Source organism: Dendrobates tinctorius, unplaced genomic scaffold, assembly GCF_039654945.1.
Source record: "Dendrobates tinctorius isolate UK_male_01 unplaced genomic scaffold, ASM3965494v1 ptg000323l, whole genome shotgun sequence".
In the NCBI taxonomy this organism is placed as follows: domain Eukaryota; kingdom Metazoa; phylum Chordata; class Amphibia; order Anura; family Dendrobatidae; genus Dendrobates; species Dendrobates tinctorius.
Window position 1 is genome coordinate 1,579,044 of NW_027361990.1, and position 19,329 is coordinate 1,598,372.

Consider the following 19,329-nt stretch of genomic DNA (forward strand, 5'->3'; position numbering starts at 1 on the left):
GACACCGCACACACCCATAAGGCAGAGCTCTACCAGCCGCACAATGACACTGTTGACACACCTATAAGGCAGAGCTCTTCTAGCTGCACACGGACACTGCACACCTATAAAGCAGAGCTCAACCAGTCGCACGCTGACACTGTGCACACACACACCTATTAGGCACGGCTCTACCCGCCGCACGCAGACACCTATAAGGCAGAGCTCTACCAGTCGCACGCTGACACTGTGCACACACCTACAGTTGAGGCCAAAAATATTGACACCCCTGCAATTGTGTCAGATAATACTCAGTTTCTTCCTGAAAATGATTGCAAACACAAATTCTTTGGTATTATTATCTTCATTTAATTTGTCTTAAATGAAAAAACACAAGAGAGAATGAAGCAAAAACCAAAACATTGATAATTTCACACAAAACTCCACAAATGGGCCAGACAAAAGTATTGGCACCCTCAGCCTAATACTTGGTTGCACAACCTTTAGCCAAAATAACTGCGACCAACCGCTTCCGGTAACCATCAATGAGTTTCTTACAATGCTCTGCTGGAATTTTAGACCTTTCTTCTTTGGCAAACTGCTCCAGGTCCCTGATATTTGAAGGGTGCCTTCTCCAAACTGCCATTTTTAGATCTCTCCACAGGTGTTCTATGGGATTCAGGTCTGGAATCATTGCTGGCCACCTTAGAAGTCTTCAGTGCTTTCTCTCAAACCATTTTCTAGTGCTTTTTGAAGTGTGTTTTGGGTCATTGTCCTGCTGAAAGACCCATGACCTCTGAGGGAGACCCAGCTTTCTCACACTGGGCCCTACATTACGCTGCAAAATTTGTTGGTAGTCTTCTGATTTCATAATGCCATGCACACGGTCAAGCAGTCCAGTGCCAGAGGCAGCAACGCAACCCCAAAACATCAGGGAACCTCCGCCATGTTTGACTGTAGGGACCGTGTTCTTTTCTTTGAATGCCTCTTTTTTTCTCCTGTAAACTCTATGTTGATGCCTTTGCCCAAAAAGCTCTACTTTTGTCTCATCTGACCAGAGAACATTCTTCCAAAACATTTTAGGCTTTTTCAGGTAAGTTTTGGCAAACTCCAGCCTGGCTTTTTTATGTCTCGGGGTAAGAAGTGGGGTCTTCCTGGGTCTCCTACCATACAGTCCCTTTTCATTCAGACGACGACGGATAGTACGGGTTGACACTGTTGTACCCTTGGACTGCAGGGCAGCTTGAACTTGTTTGGATGTTAGTCGAGGTTCTTTATCCAACATCCGCACAATCTTACGTTGAAATCTCTTGTCAATTTTTCTTTTCCGTCCACATCTAGGGAGGTTAGCCACAGTGCCATGGGCTTTAAACTTCTTGATGACACTGCGCACGGTAGATGCAGGAACATTCAGGTCTTTGGAGATGGACTTGTAGCCTTGAGATTGCTCATGCTTCCTCACAATTTGGTTTCTCAAGTCCTCAGACAGTTCTTTGGTCTTCTTTCTTTTCTCCATGCTCAATGTGGTACACACAAGGACACAGGACAGAGGTTGAGTCAACTTTAATCCATGTCAACTGGCTGCAAGTGTGATTTAGTTATTGCCAACACCTGTTAGGTGCCACAGGTAAGTTACAGGTGCTGTTAATTACACAAATTAAGAGAAGCATCACATGATTTTTCGAACAGTGCCAATACTTTTGTCCACCCTCTTTTTTATGTTTGGTGTGGAATTATATCCAATTTGGCTTTAGGACAATTCTTTTTGTGTTTTTTCATTTAAGACAAATTAAATGAAGATAACAAAGAATTTGTGTTTGCAATCATTTTCAGGAAGAAACCGAGTATTATCTGACAGAATTGCAGGGGTGTCAATACTTTTGGCCACAACTGTATAAGGCACGGTTGCACAAACTTCAGAATAACGCTGACTATTTTGGAAATCAAGGCCAGGAGACATTAGAATAAGGATATTATCCTCTCTGAGGCCGAGATCAAACACACAAGATATTAGAAAGATGAGACTGCACGAACCTGCTGAACGCCGGCAGCAAAGGCCTTCAGAAACACTTCAGCAAACTCATTGTACTCCTTGGACACGTTCCCTGGACTCCCGTACCTGGAACACGAGGACAGTGACTGTACCGTGAGTGATCGCATTCACACATACACCCCTCACCCGGCATCCCCCACACCCCAGGGCACCGCTTACCTCTCAAACAGCCTGGCCAGGATGTGCAGCGCCCACTTCTTACACTTCCACCATGGCAGCTCAGGCCGGTCATCCTCATCAACCTGGAGGGTCTCCTGTTCAAGAGAGGAACAGGATGAAGGACAGCTGGAGCAAACGTCCCCTGACCTCCCGATCCCGGGATACTCACCGCAGGCACATCCCGGTCCACAACCGTCTTCAGGATCTCTATCCACTCAGTCAGATTTGGCTGATTGATCAGCTCCAGGGGCAACGTATACTGCAACGTAAGATGGCAGAGTCAGAGACTGAGGACTTGTCCACAGTGCTGTACGGGAAAGCAGCCAGCAAGAGCAGCACTCACTCACCTGGACCAGGGCATAGAATATCTTAAAGATCTGTTTCTGGATCAGGACAGACTGCTCGGAGAGGTCAGGAAGCAGACGGATGAAACGCTCCTTCAGCATTGGCAGGAAGTGTTGCATGGCGGCGATCAGCGGGCTCCTCTCCTCCGGCTTCTTATACCTGGAGAGGGAACAGAACGGAGAAATGTAATGTACAGGGGGAGCGAGACCCCTGATATAACACCCAGCATCCCACTGCATGGAAAATATGAGTTATTCTACATAGTGTTCCCCAAAGTAGGGTAGAGCAGAGCAAGAATCATAGTTCTGCTAGTTGTGAGTGTCCTCTACAGTGTAATATTATATAACAGGTCTACAGTGACTGCACCAGCAGAATAGTGAGTGCAGCTCTGGAGTATAATACAGGATGTAACTCAGGATCAGTAATATATGTACACAGTGACTGCACCAGCAGAATAGTGAGTGCAGCTCTGGAGTATAATACAGGACGTAACTCAGGATCAGTAATGTAATGTATGTACACAGTGACTGCACCAGCAGAATAGTGTTTGCAGCTTTGTGGTATAATACAGGATGTAATTCAGGATCAGTAATGTATGTACACAGTGACTGCACCAGCAGAATAGTGAGTGCAGCTCTGGGGTATAATACAGGATGTAACTCAGGATCAGTAATGTAATGTATGTACACAGTGACTGCACCAGCAGAATAGTGAGTGCAGCTCTGGAGTATAATACAGGAGGTAACTCCGGATCAGTAATGTATGTACACAGTGACTGCACCAGCAGAATAGTGAGTGCATCTCGAGCTGCGGGATCGGGAGTCCCCCAGGGTGCTCCTCGGGGAGACTTACAGGTATTAAATCTTTCAAATCATGTTCTCAGATGTGCAATTGGAGGTTCTGGGGAAGGGACTAACATTCTCACCCACAAACTCTTTTAATTACTTTACAGCTTTGAAAGATCTCCAATTATTTTCAAGAAAATTAATTTTGAAAAAGCTTCACACTGCAAGTTATGTTCCTGGGTCCCTGAACAACACCGAAAGGAGGCAATTTGTGATCTGGAGGACCTGCTTGCTGAACAAGATGGTCCACCTATAAGTTTCCTCCTACTTCTGGGCCTAAATCCACTAGGTTCCCCCCCTTGTCGCTGTGCCCCTCTGTGGATATCTTCACTAAATTAGTGAGTGAGGACTTTAAGAAATTGTCCTCACGGCGCAGATTGGATAATTTAACTCAAAAACAACGTCAGGCGATCTTCCAATTACAGTCACTGGAGGACGTTGTATTCAAGCCAGCTGATAAGGGGGGGGAATATAGTGGTGTGGCCTAGTTGTAAGTATGAGAAGGAAGTGTTCCATCAATTGAGGGACCCAGAAACATATCAAAAATTGCCCTCCGACCCAGGGATTCGTTTCTCATATGAGCTTAGACTAATCCTGGAGCGGGCTTTTGAAAGCGGTGTTATAACTAAGAGGGTCTTGGATGGTCTGGTGGTGAGATTCCCCAGAACCCCCACTTTCTATCTTCTACCTAAGGTCCACAAGGATGCCCTTGACCCCCCAGGGCATCCCATCGTGTCTGGGATTGGCAGCATCTGTGAACCTGTGTGCCGTTTTATTGATTTCTATTTGAAACCATTAGTGGAAGCACTGCCATCCTATATCCGTGACACGACGGATGTTCTGGCACGGGTCGATGGCATCCTTGTGGAACCCTCTACTCTTCTTGTTACTGCCGATGTAGAAAGCCTTTACACATGTATCGATCATTCGGTTGGAGTAGATGCTGTTTGCCTGTTTTTGGGGGCCTCCGACCTGGATGGCCCACTATGTGAGCTTGTCCTTGAGTTGGTCGACTTCATCCTGACCCACAATTTTTTTGTTTTTAAAGACCAATTTTATCTACAGAAGCGGGGCACAGCCATGGGGGCGGCCTGTGCGCCTTCGTATGCCAACCTCTTTTTAGGGGCTTGGGAGAGGAATCTCTTTGGCGACGGGGGCCCGCGGGACGTCTCCCATGTGCTGTGCTGGTACCGCTTCATAGATGATATTTTATTTTTGTGGGATGGTGGAGTCGACCAACTCGGTAACTTCATGAGGTCGTTGAATGTCAATAATTATAATATTCGTTTGACATATAAGTGTGATGACAGGGTTGTGGATTTCCTGGATGTCCGTCTGGAGAGCGACATTGATCGGCGTATCCAGACGGACGTCTTCAGGAAACCCACCTCTGTCAATTCCTTGCTACATGCATCCTCGGCTCATGATGCGGCCACTGTGAGGGCCATCCTGGTCGGACAGTTCCTTCGCATGCGACGCATCTGCTCCACCAATGATCGATTTGAGAAACAAGCTCAAGACATGAGTGATTGTTTCCTCAAGAGGGGTTATAGCCGTACGTGTATTAAGAGGGGCTATGATCGAGCTAGGTGTACCCCGCGTAGTGGTCTTCTACAACCCACTACGAGGATCGGCAGACAAGACAGAGATGGACCTATACGCTTTATATCTACATATAACCATGAATGGCGCAATATGCGCACTATTCTACAAAAACACTGGTCCATTCTGGAGACAGAACCAGCCCTGAGGACTGCCCTTCCATGACGCCACGCCGCTCTAGTAATTTGAGGGACTTCTTGGTTCGGAGCCACTATGTGCCCACTCCCAAAAACTTTTTTGGGACAAGTGGTCCGGTATGTGGCTCTTTTCAGTGTGGACACTGCCTGGCTTGCGCCAATGTCTAGCGCTGTTCCACCTTCAGCTCATCGGATGGTACGAGGGAGTTCACAATTAGACAACGGATTTCATGTGGCACGTTAAATGTCATCTATTACGCAACCTGTCCGTGCCCCAAAATTTATGTGGGCCTCACCACGAGAGAGCTGAGGGTGCGGACACGTGAACACGTGCGGGACATTGGCGCAGCCAGGACTGTATCTGATCCCACTGAACTTAAAACCATCCCCAGACACTTCCGGGCCTACCACAATTGTGATGCAGGCTTGTTGAAAATTAGGGGGATTGATGCATTACATATGGGCATAAGGGGTGGGGATCATAAAAAAATTCTTGGGCAAATGGAGGTCAAATGGATTGTCCGTTTGGACACCATGAAACCAAGAGGACTGAATGAGTCTTTAAGTTTTACTCCATTTTTATAATACTCCATTTCCAACTTGGTTTGTTGGTTGCCCCCCCCCCTAACCTCTCCTCCTCCTTTTCGTGTTTAACGCGATATCCCCCTTTTTCTTCCTTTTGAGTTTAGACGTTAACCTGAAACATATTGTGGTATGGCTTTCTTTGTTTGTGGTTTCTGCATGACTCCATATTTCCCATGTTGTTCTGCAGTGGTTGTTTTTATTTTTCCTTTTAATTTTGTTTTTAAAAATATTTTTTGATATATTCTTTGTTACTTTTTAGTCTATTTCTCTATGTGCCCCGGTTCGGCTTCAACTAGCCCTATACAGTGGATCCAATACTTTACTGTCTACAATCAAGAACATCTATGGACGTCCCAACAGATCGAACTCCTTGCAACATGCTGTATTTTGGAATGTGGTTTTCCCCTTCCTGATTGTATATTTTACTGTACTTTATTTCCAGTGATTTTATATATGACTATTATAATTATTTGGAAATTATACTTTTCTGTACCGTTATATATGCTATTGTTAGAGGTATTTTGCATATTATCTATAGTGTATATTCACTATGTATATAAAGCGTGGCCACCCTTAGATGTATCTTTATGCAACTTTGGTCCCTTGATTTAGACTCTTGGATCTGGGACCATCTATATTGTGTCCCATAAATCCATGTCTGGCCGTGCGCATCGCCGTGTGGTGTGCGGCTCCATGTTGCGGTCGGCGTCCTTTAACATAGTGTGCTTTGCCTCGGGTTCCCGACACATGCGCAGTGTGTGGACGCCGTACTGCAGCACAGGACCTGCAGACACCATGGCGCATGCGCCGCTTGTGCCACTCCTATTGGTGGACGCCGGTCATGTGACCGGGGTCATGGGCTATTTGAAGGCCCTACCGGGACTTTCTCACTTATTCTCCTCCTTGATAAAGCGGCGGGGGACGTCGCGAAACACGCGTCGGAGGCCCCACTGTTGGACCCCTTCCTCTTCCCCTCCCCGGTGAGTTGTTCTTTGGTCTTTTTATACGGTCTTTTGATCCTAACCAGCACCGGTCTTATCTCTCTGACTCTTACTGTGTGTGGGCATTGGCATGGATGTATTTGGCTATTGCTATTTAGATTGTTTACTCTAGATTTGCTGGGCTGGTATTTAGATCTAAGACATGACTTTAGGTTCACGGTACATATTCACCGGGTTTTCCATCTAGGGGGTGTGAGGTTGGGTCATGGGACATATTGTCCATACTGTTTATGAGCACACCTGTTATTCATTTTTGTATTATTGTTACTAATTTATTAATAAAAATTTGCATTTTTTTTATATGGGATTTATTGAGTGCTCTAGTGTTTCTCCTTTTAATAATCATAGTGTTCCCCAAAGTAGGGTAGAGCAGAGCAGGAATCATAGTTCTGCTAGTTGTGAGTGCCCTCTACAGTGTAATATTATATAACAGGTCTACAGTGACTGCACCAGCAGAATAGTGAGAGCAGCTCTGGAGTATAATACAGGATGTAACTCAGGATCAGTAATGTAATGTAATGTATGTACACAGTGACTGCACCAGCAGAATAGTGAGTGCAGCTTTGGAGTATAATACAGGAGGTAACTCAGGATCAGTAATGTAATGTATGTACACAGTGACTGCACCAGCAGAATAGTGAGTGCAGCTCTGAAGTATAATACAGGATGTAACTCAGGATCAATAATGTATGTACACAGTGACTGCACCAGCAGAATAGTGAGTGCAGCTCTGGAGTATAATACAGGAGGTAACTCAGGATCAGTAATGTAATGTATGTACACAGTGACTGCACCAGCAGAATAGTGAGTGGCAAAAAACAGTTTTCAATAAAAACATACTAAATAACATTTGTGCAATCTATGAATTTGTTCTAAGAAATAGAATTGCCTCCATCAGATCCTCCTTCATAGATGACCTCACATCTGACCTAATAATTTTAAGGCCAGAGAACAACCTCCCTACAGTAACTTGGGTTGGAGGCAAAGCCGTAACCACATGGGAACATCTCTAACAATTTCCGGGTATAAAGGAATTGCCTCCTGCACAGTCAGTTCTGATGAACGGTTGAATTTTTCTATTTCTTTGAGAACAAGTGAAACATTTTGCTGAAATATGGTCAATCTGCTGCTATAGGAGACGGAGTGGAATCTTTTTCCTTGCGGCAACGCTTTGCCTGCTCCATGTCATCCAAATACTTGTCAAAGTCAAACTCCTCATCTGATGAGGATGAAGATATGGCAGCAGTAGCGCTGTCAGGACCCGAGTCCTCTTGCGCCTGGCAGTCCTCCTGTAGGCCACTCATCCTAACTGCTACCTCAGTCAGAACTTCTTTTCCCTTAGTAAGCTGTTGATCATCAAGCAATAAACGATGACTCGGGTCCACATAAACAGCTGCCAGGAAAATTTTATTTTCAAATAGCTGTGTCTCTCTCCGTTTCATTGAAGCAGAAATGCCATCTGCGATTAAACAGCAAAATAGCAAGTTCTTCCGCTCCCTCATGAAAATGCCAGGAGTTAAATCCTCAGCTTGTAATTTTTTAGTCACGGTAAATGGGTGATTAAGCAATTCCTTCAATTCAGCCACCTGTGTCCATTGACCTTCATTTAGGGTTACCTGAGGGTTCGCCATATCTATAAGTAACGGTTTTAGTTGATCAACAATTGCCCTTTCCCAGCACGTCTCTTCAAGATGGAATCAATTTTACGGGTTCTGGCGGCAATAACTAATTTCCTCACTTTTCCAATCAGATTTCCAGCATGTCCCTCTTGCAGACTCTCTCTTATTGCCAGCTGCAGCGTGTGCACAACACAGCGCATGTGATGAATAGGAAAGAGGCGTGAAGCAGCTTCAACAAGATCATCTATTTCTACAGTATAATGTTGCTGTTCTTCTGTAGTAATATCTGTTTGTTCCTCAGTTACATGAACAGCACTGTGGCCTTCCATCTCATACTGAATCCTGAATGTTCTTCTAGCTGTTGTTCATTACTCTCATTCATCAGTGTAATTGTACTTTTGTAGGAGTTTATAATCCTGCAGAACTTTTTCCACCAAGGCCTGGAGAAACCGGCTGCTGTGAGGAGCTTTAGGATCTGTTACTGCCAGCGTGTTGGTAACAATTTTTGTTGTCACAAACATATCGAACATTGATGGCAAAATCGTTCACTCTGTGACGTGTGCATCCGTTTTAAGAAACATGAAGCGTCTCTTGAGTCTTTTTAAGATCTTCCTTTTGTTTAAGGGCTTCTTCAATCACTAATTTTCTAATACTTTCTCTTTCCAGAGAAACACCAAGTTTGCGGCCATTTCTCCATTAAGAGCTGTAACAGCCGGTCGTGCCAATAGTGATAATGGTACACCGTCCTTCACAACAAGCTGGAGGAGCCGTCTGTTAGACATATCTGCTGTCATTGTTACAGTAACATTGTCACTTACAAAATATCTTGTTAATGATGTTTCAGACTCTTTCCTCCTCCTTTGCCTGGCGGAAGTGTCAGTCTGTGTGCTACCCGGCTTTCATTCTTTTTGGTACAGATATGGATAAATGGATAGATAGAGAAGATTTCTAATCTGCTTTTGACATTGAAAACATTATCTATGAGCTCAAAAACCTTTCAGGTGATGCGGTTTGTTTTTTTTTTTTAAATCTGATCGGCTTTTGCAGCTGAAAAACGTATCCTCAAAAAACACAGCAAAAACGCTGTGTGTGAATGTAGCCTTAGATCAGGAATAGAACAGTCATTTATAGGACATTTCATAACTTTCCCAAATTCCTATGAAAAAATATTCAGCACATCCTGCATTGAATTACTGTACCCAATTTATTATATATTTTAGGAGTCAGAGTCGGTCCATTTTATACCGACTCCACCAAAATGAGCACCGACTCCGACTCCACAGCCCTGGATGTAACTCAGGATCAGTAATGTAATGTATGTACACAGTGACTGCACCAGCAGAATAGTGAGTGCAGCTCTGGAGTATAATACAGGATGTAACTCAGGATCAGTAATGTAATGTATGTACATAGTGACTGCACCAGCAGAATAGTGAGTGCAGCTCTGGAGTATAATACAGGATGTAACTCAGTATCAGTAATGTAATGTATGTACACAGTGACTGCACCAGCAGAATAGTGAGTGCAGCTCTGGAGTATAATACAGGATGTAACTCAGTATCAGTAATGTAATGTATGTACACAGTGACTGCACCAGCAGAATAGTGAGTGCAGCTCTGGAGTACAATACAGGATGTAACTCAGGATCAGTAATGTATGTACACAGTGACTGCACCAGTAGAATAGTGAGTGCAGCTCTGGAGTACAATACAGGATGTAACTCAGGATCAGTAATGTAATGTATGTACACAGTGACTGCACCAGCAGAATAGTGAGTGCAGCTCTGGAGTACAATACAGGATGTAACTCAGGATCAGTAATGTAATGTATGTACACAGTGACTGCACCAGCAGAATAGTGAGTGCAGCTCTGGAGTACAATACAGGATGTAACTCAGGATCAGTAATGTAATGTATGTACACAGTGACTGCACCAGCAGAATAGTGAGTGCAGCGCTGGGGTATAATACAGGATGTAACTCAGGATCAGTAATGTAATGTATGTACACAGTGACTGCACCAGCAGAATAGTGAGTGCAGCTCTGGAGTATAATACAGGATGTAACTCAGGATCAGTAATGTATGTACACAGTGACTGCACCAGCAGAATAGTGAGTGCAGCTCTGGAGTATAATACAGGATGTAACTCGGGATCAGTAATGTAATGTATGTACACAGTGACTGCACCAGCAGAATAGTGAGTGCAGCTCTGGAGTATAATACAGGATGTAACTCGGGATCATTAATGTAATGTATGTACACAGTGACTGCACCAGCAGAATAGTGAGTGCAGCGCTGGGGTATAATACAGGATGTAACTCAGGATCAGTAATGTATGTACACAGTGACTGCACCAGCAGAATAGTGAGTGCAGCTCTGGAGTATAATACAGGATGTAACTCGGGATCAGTAATGTAATGTATGTACACAGTGACTGCACCAGCAGAATAGTGAGTACAGCTCTGGAGTACAATACAGGATGTAACTCAGGATCAGTAATGTATGTACACAGTGACTGTACCAGCAGAATAGTGAGTGCAGCTCTGGGGTGTAATACAGGATGTAACTCAGGGATCAGTAATGTACACAGTGACTGCCCCAGCAGAATAGTGAGTTCAGCTCTGGGGCATAATACAGGATGTAACTCAGGATCAGTAATGTAATGTATGTACACAGTGACTGCACCAGCAGAATAGTGAGTTCAGCTCTGGGGCATAATACAGGAGGTAACTCAGGATCAGTAATGTAATGTATGTACACAGTGACTGCACCAGCAGAATAGTGAGTGCAGCTCTGGGGTATAATACAGGATGTAACTCAGGATCAGTAATGTATGTACACAGTGACTGCACCAGCAGAATAGTGAGTGCAGCTCTGGAGTATAATACAGGCGGTAACTCAGGATCAGTAGTGTAATGTATGTACACAGTGACTGCACCGGCAGAATAGTGAGTGCAGCTCTGGAGTATAATACAGGAGGTAACTCAGGATCAGTAATGTAATATATATACACAGTGACTGCACCAGCAGAATAGTGAGTGCAGCTCTGGAGTATAATACAGAATGTAACTCGGGATCAGTAATGTATATACACAGTGAGTGCACCAGCAGAATAGTGAGTGCAGCTGTGGAGTATAGTGCAGGATGTAACTCAGGATCAGTAATGTAATGTATGTACACAGTGACTGCACCAGCAGAATAGTGAGTTCAGCTCTGGGGTATAATACAGGATGTAACTCAGGATCAGTAATGTAATGTAGTATAGTGAGTGCAGCTCTGGAATATAATACCCATTTCACCACATAGTGCCCAGTGATGGATTTTCTGCCCCCCCACTGTCACTTACTCATAGTTTTTCACTAGTTGGTAGAGGCAGAGGAGGATACCCAGCCAGCAGGCACTGTTGTCTGACTGCAGATAGAAGCCGATCTTCTCTACTACGGCAGTCCAGCGGTTCGGGTAGTCGTGTTTGATGATGTGATGGATGCAGGTGGTCAGCTGGACCCTACAAGAGAGAATGAGACGATCAGTATATTACCAGAGCGGCGGCGGTATATCTTCCATGGCGGCTATGAACAGTCACACCTCATGTTTCCTGCACCTTCATTGGAATTTGAGTGGGAGCGACTGTACAGTAATAAATAATGCACAGAAAAACGCAGAAAAAAAATTCAAGTGCAGTGAGATGGTGGGAGAAAAAGCAATCCCACCATAGTGGCACAAACTATCATAGGTTTTTGGGAACGACAACACAAAGGTATATATATGTATTACACATACGTGCCCTGTTAGGATTTATCCGTTTTGACCTAAGTGAGGGGACGCATCTCTTTGGGGTACATACAACGGTTTAATCCCCCCCCCCCCCAATTTTATTGGGATTTAAAATGACTGGAAAAAAAATTACCATTTGGGATAATTATTTGTTGTGTTTTCTTAGATCAGACTTTGGGCGCAGCGATACTGTACAGCCTCATTTATTTTCGTATTTGGAAAAGGATGGAGGGTTCACATTCTTTTGCATTTTTACTGGGGGCTTTACAGCAGGTACATGCTGCCCAAGCTACTAGTGGACAGACGGGCTCTTGGCGGCTCTGCCCGCCCACTGACAATGATTGACAGGTCTCTCCCTATACACAGACATGCAGGGAGAGACCAGACGAGTGCACGAGTCGCTGTATGCAGTTACTGTGACCACAAGTGACGCGTTCTGCACCTCATTAACCTTCCGCTTACTGGGAACATCACAGGTTTACAGTCAGTGACTGAGCTCCTGCGCTAGTCCAGCTCGCACAGCGATGTGTTTGGTACAATGTATCAGCTGCACAACTAAAGCCCCCGTTGCACACAGCGATCTCGCATCAGCTGCACCACTAAAGCCCCCGTCACACACAGCGATCTCGCTAGCGAGATCGCTGCGGAGTCACAAGTTTTTGTGTGTGACATGTATCAGCGACCGGCCCCCCTGCTGGTATCGCTGATCGTGCTCGAACAGGACATTTTTTGATCGTTGGTCTCCCGCTGGCCAGCATGCATCGCTGCGTGTGGTAGGCGGGAGACCAGCGAGCTGGAGCCTGGTAACCAAGGTACACATCGGGGTTCTAAGCACCGCGCGGGGTTCTAAGCACCGCGCGGGGCTTAGAAACCCGATGTTTACCTTGGTTACCAGCTCCCTGCACCAGCACGCTGGTATCTAATGTATGGGTCGCCCTCCCAGGGCTGTGGGGTTACTCGATACCAGGCCAGTCTCTCAGAGGGAAGTGTCACAGTAGCGGTGGCCCGGCCCGTGGCCCTGGGCGCCCATGTAAAAGAGATGAAGTGATGGAATAAAGTTCATGAGTGAATGATTCGTGACGTCACCTGTGGTGTTCGGCAATGAAGGTGTTAAGCCGACGCTGCGGACAGATCCTCTCGGACAGATGGTGGGGTACAGCAATGATGGTGTGGCCCTCCACAGGCAGGGCTGTAGTCCCAGGGCAGAGTAGATGAAGAGGGTGCAGTGTTTGGCACAGATGTAGCAGTGCTGGAGAGTTTGCAGGAAGAAGGCAAGGACACAGCAGGGTGCAGTTTCTTTACCTTTACTTTGCTTGGCAAATGCAGTCCAGGGTCCAGATTACAGATGGCACAGGAGCTGGCCGGCCTGGAAGCAACTTAGGAGTCTCTCTAGGCAGATGGGTTGTGTAGTCTCCTTCCTAGCGCTTAGTTTTAGGTACTTGCAGTACTGTGTTACACTGAAGTTCCACTTGCTTATTCTCCTTAGAACTCCCTCGTATGGCAGACAGCTGTAGCCTTCCTCTTCTGGCTCACACGTCGCTGTTGTGCCTCCGAGTCTTGTATGGGAACAGAGCATTTACAGCTTCCTATTCCTCAGATTTCTGTTGCAGGAACATCAGTATCCATACAACCTTGGAGACCGGGCTCCAGATCATGCGCTACAGCTGGGAATGAGCCTGAACTCTCTGCTCAATCTCCCAGCTCTTCTCCTCACGTCCACACACGTTGCCCTCCTCACACGAACTCCTCATTCTCCCCTTCCTGGCCCCCAGAAAGCAGCTCCTCCCCAGTTTTGGTTCAGAGCTCCCTCTGCTGACCTGGAATGGAACTGTGTTGTGGTTAACTGCGAGAGAGATCCTTTATTGCTTCCAAGCATGACATCACACTCCCTAGGAGGAAGGCATTGCCACTGTGGCGACCATACTCCTGTGGGCGCACATGTACACTGCAGGTAACTAAGCAACATGCGTCGTTTGTTACCCGCGTGTCGCTATCCTGATCGCTGCTGAGATCTGCCTGTTTGGCAGGTCACCAGCGATCATGTAGCGGCACACCAGCGATCCTGACAAGGTCATATCGGTGTCGGGATCGCTGGTGAGTCGCTATGTGTGACGGGGCCCTAAGACTCTGTTGGGACACAGTAATCAGATGTGTATCTAAGCAATCTGCGGTGTGAGACGATACACTGACAGGTCGCATTCAGATTAGATATATTTAAGACAAGGATTCAATGACAGCAGAGGAATGGTGAGGAGTAGAGTCAGTTTACGAGAAACTCGCAATCATTTCCACAAGACAGGACTGGTACCTTACCTGATCAGCTCCGGGGACTGGATGATGGCCTCCACGATGTTCTCTCGGATGCAGTGACGGTCCTCCTCGGGGATGGTGTGAGTGGGCACTTCACCGGGGGTCACCTCACGATCCGGCCAATACTGAGTGATCATATTCTTCAGGTAGATGACACCTGCGAGGAGGAAGACAACAGCGAATGTAGAGAAACCCATGCACTGGATGACACTTGTGCCACACACAGGACTTCAGACTATCTGATAATCCAGAATGTTTGATAATCAGGCATCCTCAGGCCATAGTAATTTTAGTGACCATGCTCAGTGACTAAAGGGTTACCCGTGGGAGCCTCAGTCAGGCTGGTACACTGCCTGGCGCGCTCTTACCCGCTTGTCGTACTGGTAGATCCAGTTGCTCAGACATGGTGATCTGCAGCAGGGTTGACACGAAGTTCACGGACTTGTGCGACTGGAGGGGAAAACACAAAACAGTCAGGAACAAAGGAGACAGCTGGCTGACGCACGGTAACAAAGCCTCAGCTGTGAGCCAGACAAGATGGTTCCCATTCAGCAGCAAACATATCAAGAAAGGTAAAAAATTGAAACAAACATTAGAAATCTTTATTTACAGGAGATGCGATCCAGGCCACAGAGGAGAGCGCGGGGGGGGGAGGCGGAGGGCCTGATCCAGGCCACTGAGGAGAGCGCGGGGGGGGAGGAGGAGGGCCTGATCCAGGCCACTGAGGAGAGCGCGGGGGGGGAGGAGGAGGGCCTGATCCAGGCCACTGAGGAGAGCGCGGGGGGGGAGGAGGAGGGCCTGATCCAGGCCACTGAGGAGAGCGCGGGGGGGGAGGAGGAGGGCCTGATCCAGGCCACTGAGGAGAGCGCGGGGGGGAGGAGGAGGGCCTGATCCAGGCCACTGAGGAGAGCGCGGGGGGGAGGAGGAGGGCCTGATCCAGGCCACTGAGGAGAGCGCGGGGGGGGAGGAGGAGGGCCTGATCCAGGCCACTGAGGAGAGCGCGGGGGGGGAGGAGGAGGGCCTGATCCAGGCCACTGAGGAGAGCGCGGGGGGGGGAGGAGGAGGGCCTGATCCAGGCCACTGAGGAGAGCGCGGGGGGGGAGGAGGAGGGCCTGATCCAGGCCACTGAGGAGAGCGCGGGGGGGGGAGGAGGAGGGCCTGATCCAGGCCACTGAGGAGAGCGCGGGGGGGGAGGAGGAGGGCCTGATCCAGGCCACTGAGGAGAGCGCGGGGGGGGGAGGAGGAGGGCCTGATCCAGGCCACTGAGGAGAGCGCGGGGGGGGGGGGGAGGAGGAGGGCCTGATCCAGGCCACTGAGGAGAGCGCGGGGGGGGGAGGAGGAGGGCCTGATCCAGGCCACTGAGGAGAGCGCGGGGGGGGAGGAGGAGGGCCTGATCCAGGCCACTGAGGAGAGCGCGGGGGGGGAGGAGGAGGGCCTGATCCAGGCCACTGAGGAGAGCGCGGGGGGGGAGGAGGAGGGCCTGATCCAGGCCACTGAGGAGAGCGCGGGGGGGGGGGGAGGAGGAGGGCCTGATCCAGGCCACTGAGGAGAGCGCAGGGTGGAGGCGGGCCTGATCCAGGCCAGAGAGGAGAGCGCAGGGTGGAGGCGGGCCAGAGAGGAGAGCGCGGGGGGTAGGAGGGCCTGATCCAGGTCACTGAGGAAAGCGCGGGGGGTAGGAGGGCCTGATCCAGGCCACTGAGGAGAGCGCGGGGGGAGGAGGATGGCCTGATCCAGGCCACTGAGGAGAGCGCGGGGGGGAGGAGGATGGCCTGATCCAGGCCAGAGAGGAGAGCGCAGGGTGGAGGCGGGCCTGATCCAGGCCAGAGAGGAGAGCGCAGGGTGGAGGCGGGCCAGAGAGGAGAGCGCGGGGGGTAGGAGGGCCTGATCCAGGTCACCGAGGAGAGCGCGGGGGGTAGGAGGGCCTGATCCAGGCCACTGAGGAGAGCGCGGGGGGGAGGAGGAGGGCCTGATCCAGGCCACTGAGGAGAGCGCGGGGGGGAGGAGGAGGGCCTGATCCAGGCCACTGAGGAGAGCGCGGGGGGGAGGAGGAGGGCCTGATCCAGGCCACTGAGGAGAGCGCGGGGGGGAGGAGGAGGGCCTGATCCAGGCCAGAGAGGAGAGCGCAGGGTGGAGGCGGGCCTGATCCAGGCCAGAGAGGAGAGCGCAGGGTGGAGGCGGGCCAGAGAGGAGAGCGCGGGGGGTAGGAGGGCCTGATCCAGGTCACCGAGGAGAGCGCGGGGGGTAGGAGGGCCTGATCCAGGCCACTGAGGAGAGCGCGGGGGGGAGGAGGAGGGCCTGATCCAGGCCACTGAGGAGAGCGCGGGGGGGAGGAGGAGGGCCTGATCCAGGCCACTGAGGAGAGCGCGGGGGGGAGGAGGATGGCCTGATCCAGGCCAGAGAGGAGAGCGCAGGGTGGAGGCGGGCCTGATCCAGGCCAGAGAGGAGAGCGCAGGGTGGAGGCGGGCCAGAGAGGAGAGCGCGGGGGGTAGGAGGGCCTGATCCAGGTCACCGAGGAGAGCGCGGGGGGTAGGAGGGCCTGATCCAGGCCACTGAGGAGAGCGCGGGGGGGAGGAGGAGGGCCTGATCCAGGCCACTGAGGAGAGCGCGGGGGGGAGGAGGAGGGCCTGATCCAGGCCACTGAGGAGAGCGCGGGGGGGAGGAGGAGGGCCTGATCCAGGCCACTGAGGAGAGCGCGGGGGGGAGGAGGAGGGCCTGATCCAGGCCACTGAGGAGAGCGCAGGGTGGAGGCGGGCCTGATCCAGGCCAGAGAGGAGAGCGCAGGGTGGAGGCGGGCCAGAGAGGAGAGCGCGGGGGGTAGGAGGGCCTGATCCAGGTCACTGAGGAGAGCGCGGGGGGTAGGAGGGCCTGATCCAGGCCACTGAGGAGAGCGCGGGGGGGAGGAGGATGGCCTGATCCAGGCCACTGAGGAGAGCGCAGGGTGGAGGCGGGCCTGATCCAGGCCAGAGAGGAGAGCGCAGGGTGGAGGCGGGCTAGAGAGGAGAGCGCGGGGGGTAGGAGGGCCTGATCCAGGTCACCGAGGAGAGCGCGGGGGGGAGGAGGAGGGCCTGATCCAGGCCACCGAGGAGAGCGCGGGGGGGAGGAGGAGGGCCTGATCCAGGCCACCGAGGAGAGCGCGGGGGGGGGGGGAGGAGGGCCTGATCCAGGCCACCGAGGAGAGCGCGGGGGGGGGGGGGAGGAGGGCCTGATCCAGGCCACCGAGGAGAGCGCAGGGTGGAGGCGGGCCAGAGAGGAGAGCGCGGGGGGTAGGAGGGCCTGATCCAGGCCACCGAGGAGAGCGCGGGGGGGAGGAGGAGGGCCTGATCCAGGCCACCGAGGAGAGCGCGGGGGGGAGGAGGAGGGCCTGATCCAGGCCACCGAGGAGAGCGCGGGGGGGAGGAGGAGGGCCTGATCCAGGCCACCGAGGAGAGCGCGGGGGGGAGGAGGAGGGCCTGATCCAGGCCACCGAGGAGAGCGCGGGGGGGAGGAGGAGGGCCTGATCCAGGCCACCGAGGAGAGCGCGGGGGGGGAGGAGGAGGGCCTGATCCAGGCCAGAGAGGAGAGCGCGGGGGGGGGGAGGAGGGCCTGATCCAGGCCAGAGAGGAGAGCGCGGGGGGGGGAGGAGGGCCTGATCCAGGCCAGAGAGGAGAGCGCAGGGTGGAGGCGGGCCTGATCCAGGCCAGAGAGGAGAGCGCAGGGTGGAGGCGGGCCAGAGAGGAGAGCGCGGGGGGTAGGAGGGCCTGATCCAGGTCACTGAGGAGAGCGCGGGGGGGTAGGAGGGCCTGATCCAGGCCACTGAGGAGAGCGCGGGGGGGAGGAGGAGGGCCTGATCCAGGCCACTGAGGAGAGCGCGGGGGGGAGGAGGAGGGCCTGATCCAGGCCAGAGAGGAGAGCGCGGGGGGGAGGAGGAGGGCCTGATCCAGGCCAGAGAGGAGAGCGCGGGGGGGAGGAGGAGGGCCTGATCCAGGCCAGAGAGGAGAGCGCGGGGGGGGGGGGAGGAGGGCCTGATCCAGGCCAGAGAGGAGAGCGCGGGGGGGGGGGGGGGGGGGGAGGAGGGCCTGATCCAGGCCAGAGAGGAGAGCGCGGGGGGGGGGAGGGGGAGGAGGGCCTGATCCAGGCCAGAGAGGAGAGCGCGGGGGGGGGAGGAGGGCCTGATCCAGGCCAGGGAGGAGAGCGCGGGGGGGGGGGAGGAGGGCCTGATCCAGGCCAGAGAGGAGAGCGCGGGGGGGGGGAGGAGGGCCTGATCCAGGCCAGAGAGGAGAGCGCGGGGCAGAGGCGGGCCAGAGAGGAGAGCGTGGGGGGGCGGGGTGAGAGGCGGGCCTGCTCCAGGCCGGAGAGGAGACCGCGGGGGGGGGGGGGGGGACCCGATCCAGGTCAGAAAGGAGAGCGCGGGGGAGGGGTGGGGGAGACCCATGACGTGGAATACAGGAGAGCCGGGTGACTCTTTCCAGGCCAGAGAGGAGAGCGCTGATGGGACGTGTCAGGCTGGATACCACAAGGAGGGCCGAGGGGGTGGGACACTGCCAGGCTGAGGACCTGCGAGAGAGGGGACACGTGCCAGGACTGCACACAGGCAAGGAGAACAGGGTCAAATCTCAGGACCACCAAGAGTTGGCAGTGACAGGTCTGGGGTCAGCCATGAGTGACGGCGATAGGCCTGGAGACACAATGGAGCAGAGGTGTAGATTGTATAGAATGTGCTGAAAGAGGGGAAGTGCCGGCTCACTGCTCATCTGTCCCGGCTCTGCCTCATCATCAGCAGATTCATCCATCCTCGGCCACGCTTCACTGCCACAATGTAACCCAAGATCAAACATGGAGGACGACGAAGACCACGAGCTAACCCAGCTATTCACAGACCCCTAGAGACCTCTAAATCTGCTGAGCTTTGTGGAGTTACATTCTCTCTCTCCTCTTGGCTCAC

At 51.5% G+C, this 19,329-nt stretch overlaps 1 protein-coding gene across 1 annotated transcript in view; it reads right to left on the minus strand.

Moving 5' to 3' along the window:
* Positions 1-14,900, minus strand: part of IPO7 (importin 7) — a 28,454-nt gene extending 13,554 nt beyond the window's left edge. The window contains exons 1-7 of the mRNA XM_073561640.1: positions 14,777-14,900; positions 14,412-14,565; positions 11,671-11,829; positions 2,539-2,695; positions 2,361-2,450; positions 2,192-2,286; positions 2,014-2,098 (exon numbers count right to left, since the gene is read on the minus strand). Coding sequence (XP_073417741.1) covers positions 2,014-2,098; positions 2,192-2,286; positions 2,361-2,450; positions 2,539-2,695; positions 11,671-11,829; positions 14,412-14,565; positions 14,777-14,813 — 777 coding nt within the window. The 5' untranslated portion in view covers positions 14,814-14,900. The remainder of the gene's footprint in view (positions 1-2,013; positions 2,099-2,191; positions 2,287-2,360; positions 2,451-2,538; positions 2,696-11,670; positions 11,830-14,411; positions 14,566-14,776) is intronic.
* Between the last annotated feature and the right edge of the window lie 4,429 nt (positions 14,901-19,329).